Raw genomic sequence first — 7,022 nt, 5'->3', positions numbered from 1 at the left:
GAGCACACAAATCGGATTTGAGTGAGATTGGGTTTGGTCTGGTTTGGTTTCGAACGAAAATTACACTAAAACATGTTTAACGTGGGTAATAAATAAAATACAAAACTCATCCTCGTTGATACCAACTCTAACTCGTCAACTTTCTATGGTAACTGACCTCGCGTTTGCTAGGTCAGATAAAGTCCACGCGTTTTATAAAAATGGTATCTAACGAGAATGAGGGTAGTATTGTTTATTTATATCTATATAACATATGATGTGTAGGTTCTTATGAAAACAAACATGGCTTCAAACCATTTGGCTCTACATCAGATATTGCGCTTCACCCAGACATTATATTCCTAAGAGGTTACTAAGTCACTATCGTGAACAATCTCATTAAATTCAGATATTAGTTTGTTTAGCGGCAGCGAGAACTTAGATCTGATTTTAATGAGATTGCTATCGTGAATAGTAATGTCTAGGCTAACATCTAGTCTCTGAAATGAACTTATTTTACAGAAAAACAGCTGTTAAATTATAGTTATAAAATATAATAAAAAGGAGCCCAGAGACTTTCTTCGTTTTCAGCCTGATACTGCAGTAATCTAGACTTGCCAAACATTATAGACTTGCAAGGGCTGTATTGGATATATTTGTTTCATGGTCTGTGTGACCCTGAACTTCGATTATTTTAAGAATGACATTATTTGATTCCCCTGATGAAGGAGTAAGCATATACTCAGAAACATTGTGTTCGTCATAATTAAGAAGTTGACGTCCATCAATTCTCTTCCTTATGTGTATCACTTCTAAACGCCTTTTAAAGACGACATTATATGATAACGATATTACTTCCCTGATATGTTCCCGTACCGTAAATACCATGCCTATATAGGAATAAGAAAATACATTACGCTCGCACCCTACATATTTCTGTTCCTAATATATGATATTTACGATACGAAAACACGTTCGGCTTATGATCCCAAGTTATCATATGAGTCCGTTTTCTTTAAAGCTTTTGGAACCCTTTTGGCACGGGGCCGTTTTAATCATAACCTGCCCCATTCGTGACCAACTCGTGTTATTCCGGGACAAGCAGGTTACGGAAAGGGGCGAGTGTGGACGAATGAACCTGCCCTGGGGAAAACCATACAAACTCTACCACAGCGTCATCTCCGGGACTACAGTCTGCTTACAGAGCAATTTAGGAGAGAAACGTCGCTGCATGAAGATTGTGGATCGCGTGCATTCCAAAAATATTTCTCAAGGGGAGTAACTACAGCAAGCACTTGTTCGGGTTTACGAAGGTAAAGGAGGTTTGTGCAAAGTCAATATCCAGGTTTGTTTTCAGAATGTTGACAGACCGATCAGAGATGACCACAGATTGAAGTAACTTTAAATTAGTCTATGCTTACGCGGAACATTAATTGGCCACAGAGCTGTGAATTCTGCACATGCATCTAATCATCAATTCATGATTGATCGCCATGACCAGAAATGACATGGTTTAGGCTATGTCATAAAGGAAGCATTCTATGGTATGGTTCGAAACTGAAACTGAACTAGTATAATGTCTGGCAACAATGCAGTTTACCGGGCAACGCTCCGCCCGCTACAAACAGATGAATTACTGCGCTACAGCGCTGTACCGTTACGATGGCTCACGCTCGAATGCACTCGCACTTTTCTCAGTGAGCTTAGACGCCTTGGCGATCCAACACCCCTCTTCGATCTTAGGAAGCTGACACGCCTTAAATTGGCGATCCAACACCCCTCTTCAATCTTAGGAAGCTGACACGCCTTAAATTGGCGATCCAACACCCTTTTTTTTGTCCTTAGGGTTATCCTATAGTTAGGGCTAGGGTTAGCCATAAATTCTTACCTTTTCACAGTGTTTCAAATAATTCAATGAGGGTCATCCTATTAAAGTCCAGGCAATCTAGGCCATATTTTCACTAAACTTGGAACAATTTGCAACAGAATTTATTTTACCATTATGCATTTCTACAAGGTCCCGAAAACAACATACTAAAAGTCCCAAGCAATCCCAGTTTGGGAAATATGTCTCATTTGCATAATCCAATGTGGCCACCAATTATCAATATATCTTGCATATGTCAGATGAGGGTCAATGTTTTCATGAAAAAAAGCATGTGTTGTCTTGCGATGTTATGTTTCTAAAAAGATATTCACAACTCCTGAACGTTTTCGATTATTGACAAATCTGCAAAAATTTAAGACGGCCGCCAAGTTTCCTAAATGTGTGTTTATTGGATTATGCAAATTAGACATATTTCCCAAACTGGGATTGCTTGGGACTTTTAGTATGTTGTTTTCGGGACCTTGTAGAAATGCATTGTGGTAAAATAAATTCTGTTGCAATTTGTTCCAAGTGAAACCTTATTTTGCCTGGACTATTAGAGTAGTCATCGCTCGATTGGTTAGTCATTTTGATGGACAATGACAATGATTGTTTACTTAATTTCCCATGCATGTTAATGAGGTGCTAATGACCCGTTAAATGAGCACTAAGAACATGTGAATGTGTTCTTAGTCCAGTGGTAGAGCGTTGGCTAATTAGTGCAGTAATAGCATGGTTCTCTATATTATTGTGGTAGTTAATATAAAATGGATCATAAAGCACACTTACCAACCTATTACATATGTCATATGCACAATGTTTCTTGTTCTTTTTTCAACTTTTATGACACATCAATTAGGATTGATGGATGATGAATTTCTTTACTGAGCTTGGTAAGCAAAGTACCTGTCTTTATCAACTAAAGGGCAGGCAATGTTATCGCTCTATCACTATTCTGTGGTTTATATCACTTCCTGTTTTGGATTATGCATAATCAGTATGCATACGACCAAGGTTGGGTCAAGGGACATCTCCCAAACAAATGGGCTCTTTTCTATCCAATTTCTAATGGAGGTGACCACATTTTTTTCAGAAACTATCATAAAAAAGTTAATGTTTATACTTCCAAGTAGCTGTGACACATGCAACGAGTCCTGTATTCAATCAAGCGGTTGAATATCATGCCTAGTTTTGCATAAGCAAATAGTCGACAGCAGATGTGGATTATGAGATGTACCGACACCGCGACAATATAGAGCCCACGATAATACAGAGTCATACTATAATAGGACCAAAATAGAGTATTGTTTCTGCCCCTATATAGTTTGGCCTAAAATGATTGGGAGGATGCAGTGTGAATGGTACAATCTTTGTATTCTGGAAGTAAACCGGAAATATCAAAGCCAGATATGGGGGTTTGAAAACGATGTGGATGGTGTCCAGAAATATAATACTTAATTTGCTTTTCATATGTTGAGCATTTCTCTACGATTGCATAGATAGATGTTCATTATATGCCAATCAAACTATAAACTCTGATGGGGTCACTCTTGAGGAACTGATCGAGAGTGACCAAATCAGCTCTATAAACAGCTACTAAATGAATGTAATCACATGATTTCGTTCTTGTTTTGAGCCTGTGCAGCGTTGCGTCCCTTGGTCAAGCCAGAAACCTATGATGGTGGGTTCATTTCTGAGATTCCCAAGATTATGTTTCTAGGTTTGTCAGCACCTTTGGTTTGGTTTCATCAAAGTGGAAACTGTCCTGCATCACGTTAGACTTTGGAGCTGACACACCCTGATATAACTGAAATACTGTTCAAAGTGGCTCTAAACCCATCTCAGTCACACACTCTACATAATAGAGCTGGGACGGTTGACTAGGGTACTTGGGTCGGATAGGTCCTGAGTAGAACCCGGGTATCCACAGGACTACCCGGACCCGTGGTTAGTCACATGATATATTGTTTAATGACAAAAACCCACTATAGGTCAGTGGCTACACAAGTCGCAAATGTTCGACATTCTTTCAGACGATGCAAACATTCCTTTTGACTTGTGTGTGTTTGAGTAAAGATAAAGCTACAGTCAACTTTATGCATGATCTGATCATTTCATACATGGCTGCAGTCAAACAATCGGACAGTTTGTACCCAACTCTTGAGACCTACAATGGGTACCCGGATAGGTCGGGTAATAGGGGATCAGGCACCTGGGTAGTAAATTTGGACTAGTCCCAGCCCTACTACGCGAGTACATTTATTGGAATTAATATAACCACAGACTGTCAAAACTGAACTCTCTGTTAGCTGAGACTTGTGGTTTTGTGCAAACTGAAGTGGGGTCACAACTCACTGGTGTTTTTCGTGAGCTTAAATGCACGTTTGGGAAGATTATTTAGAGAAAATTGATTGTTCCATTGCCTTTGTATCTTTGTTAAAATAATATGTGTTGTATGTTTAAACAGATAGACTAGTGGATGTGATGAGAAGCATGATGCGCCACAGCCTGTGTGGAGCTTGTAGGAACTTCACCAACATTGGCTGGCTCTGCCGGGCCCGGACATGGTCCCACTGCCTCATCCTCATTCTAACACTCAACATCATCTTCTACCTCAACAGCTGCCCCTTCTTCACCGACCCCGCAGACATAAAAAACTGGAAGCATGGTTTTGTCAATGAACTCCCAGACCACCATTTCATCTCCTTTAGGTCCCGATTGGGTGAAGATGTCAAGGACACTCTCCGAAGTTCTGTTCCACCAACTGTCCACTACTTTTGGTGTCAGACGGGAAGCTTTCAGTTCCAGCATTACCTGAGTGTCCTCAGTGCGTACAAACTGCTCCAACCCAGCGAGATAATATTCCACTACAACAGCCTACCAGAAAGAGATGATCTTGGTTATTACCAATACTTTGAAGACCTGTTGAGAGATTTGCCCAATTTGTTTCCAGAACCGTTGTCAGACAGTAGAGCCTGTCATGAAAATTCCCACAAAGCACTGGAATATATTTCTGACATGTTAAACAAGCAGGGAGGTGTTGTCCTTGGTGTGAATGTTGTACTTTCTGAAAATATACTGCAGTTTATGAACAAACCAATATCTTTGAACCATGTGGAAATTAATTTTGCATCCACTGGTGTCCTGATGATGTCACCAAATGTGCTAACAGCCAACACCAAAACATCTATTTTAACTTCCCCGACAAACATCCAATGCTCCCCCAACTCCACCTTCAGGAACCAGCATCATCCCTGTGCCGTCCTCTTGAGGGAACTCTTCCCTGTCCAGATCTTTCACCTGCACAATGATTTTGGTGAGCTTGCACGATTTGTTGGATATGGTCAAAAGGAGTCGCTGGTTGCCTCGCCTCAGAAAGACCTCATCCCAAACATTGTCCACTATGTTTGGCTTGGAGATAATTACTTTACCTTCTTCAATCAGTTGTGTCTCCTCAGCGCTTTGCATATTCAGAAAGCAGAAAAGATTTACATTCATGGAAATAAAGAACCAAGAGGGATATACTGGGAAGAAGTAAAAAATCTGCCCCAGGTGCAGTTTATTTTTCGAGATTTCCCTCATTTTGTGTTTGGAAACGAGTTGAACAATCCATCTCATGCCAGTGATATTTTGAGAGTTGATGTTCTACTTCGGTACGGAGGTGTCTACTTGGATTGGGATATACTGTTGGTGAAGCCGTTGTCAGAAGGTCAGAGGAAGTATGAAGCTCTTGTGTGTGTGGATTGGCCGCAGGCAGGCCATTACCCTGACACATTCAACATGGGCATAATGGCTGGTAAACAAGGAGCTACTTTTCTCCAGTTCATGATGGAATCATTCCGTCACTATGTGGACAGGGACTGGGCGTTCAATGCCATCCAGGTACCCTACAAGGTTTATGAACAACACCCAGACAGTGTCCTTCTTGACCGACACCTGCAGGTCATCTGCTTCAAAGGGTCCTGTCATCCAACATGGAGGGCAGGATACAAAGAGATCCCAGATGATGTTCAAGATTCTCCACAGTTTGACTGGAAGACAGAGGCGAACGGGATTCACTGGACATTCCCAGACCCAACTGAGTTTTCAGACAAGAAGACTCTGCTCGCCTCTACTGGCTTGTATGCAGACATAGGGAAGTATGTCCTACACCAAGTTGGTGGCTAATACTAAATACCGTATTCGACGTAATAAGCCACCTGCTCTAATAAACCCCCACGGCCATATTTGCTAATATATTGGCTAGTGAACAATCCCAATTAGCACCCTTTCCGATTCGTCAATGTACGAAAGACTTATTTATTTGCGTATAATGCGCACTCGTGTGTTATATGCACCCTTAATTATGGGCATTTAAATTCTGGAAAAATATATCTGTCGTATATAAACTTTTCAGGCTGTCAGCATAAACCACGAAAATTATCTTTCAACTCTGTTTTTGTTCACCAAAATAATATTCTAGTAAGAGCCCCCTATTTTTAATTTTGAGAGCGCCCTGGGCGCGTATTACGTCGAATACGGTAAACAAACATGTTTCTGGTTTCCTTGCACTCATCTGGAGCTTTTGGTCCTGAAGAACCTTTTTGGTATTTTTCCTGGAGTTGTACTACAGCTTTTTCACCAGTCCTGTATTGTATGTATTTGATGCCACTTGTGGATATTTTAGGGTTGGGACGATAAACCAAGTGTGCGATCCGATATGTATTACGGTACCTTGCTCACGATCTGATACGTATCGCGATATACTTGCAGTTGGCAGTGTCAGGTATGGGGCAATGGATGAAAATATTTGCATTTTCAATACTCATTTTTACTTGTAATTAGTGTTTGGTGTAACACTTATTCAAGAAAACATTTAAAGTAAGAATCGATACTTTTTACTCAATGTGCGACTGTGATCGCTTCTTGTATCGAGAAGTCAAAAATCGCGATCCATCGATACATTGGTGTATTGTCCCACCACCGGTATATTTGTTGTGCTTCACTATAGATGAACCAGGTCAACTGATGGCCTGCCTCATCCCCATGCTCTTAGGCTCTGTTAAAGTACGATAATAAAGTATAGCACGACCATGGTGCTAAAGTTGATTTGTGAAACAGCGCCCATGGACGCACATGCCAAGAGAGTCTCAGGACAACTGAAAATTGAGACGATCTTCAGTATTATTCTGCTGAA

General features: G+C 40.7%; 1 protein-coding gene across 3 annotated transcripts; it reads left to right on the top strand.

The window, feature by feature from the left end:
- The first annotated feature begins 1,083 nt into the window (after nt 1–1,083).
- On the top strand, nt 1,084–6,190 carry LOC124133254. 3 transcript variants are annotated; one of them, XM_046497588.2, is made up of 2 exons: nt 1,084–1,292; nt 4,314–6,190. In XM_046497588.2, exon 2 carries the CDS (start codon nt 4,331–4,333, stop codon nt 6,011–6,013), a length of 1,683 nt encoding a protein of 560 aa, XP_046353544.2. In that variant the 5' UTR covers nt 1,084–1,292; nt 4,314–4,330; the 3' UTR covers nt 6,014–6,190. The 3 variants fall into 3 exon arrangements, with proteins under 3 accessions (XP_046353544.2, XP_046353543.2, XP_046353545.2); XM_046497587.2 differs by having other exon boundaries at nt 1,084–1,324; XM_046497589.2 differs by lacking the exon at nt 1,084–1,292 and adding an exon at nt 2,863–3,527.
- The last annotated feature ends 832 nt before the right edge of the window (nt 6,191–7,022 follow it).

The sequence above is a fragment of the Haliotis rufescens genome, unplaced genomic scaffold (assembly GCF_023055435.1).
Source record: "Haliotis rufescens isolate VD_foot unplaced genomic scaffold, xgHalRufe1.0.p SCAF_2, whole genome shotgun sequence".
Lineage (NCBI taxonomy): Eukaryota > Metazoa > Mollusca > Gastropoda > Lepetellida > Haliotidae > Haliotis > Haliotis rufescens.
Note: the sequence above shows the minus strand (reverse complement) of the source record. Positions and strands in the feature narration are given on the sequence as shown.

What these genes read in the sequence shown, in the direction of transcription:
- LOC124133254 (XM_046497588.2), top strand. Translation starts at nt 4,331, where the DNA reads ATGAGAAGCATGATGCGCCACAGCCTGTGTGGAGCTTGTAGGAACTTC.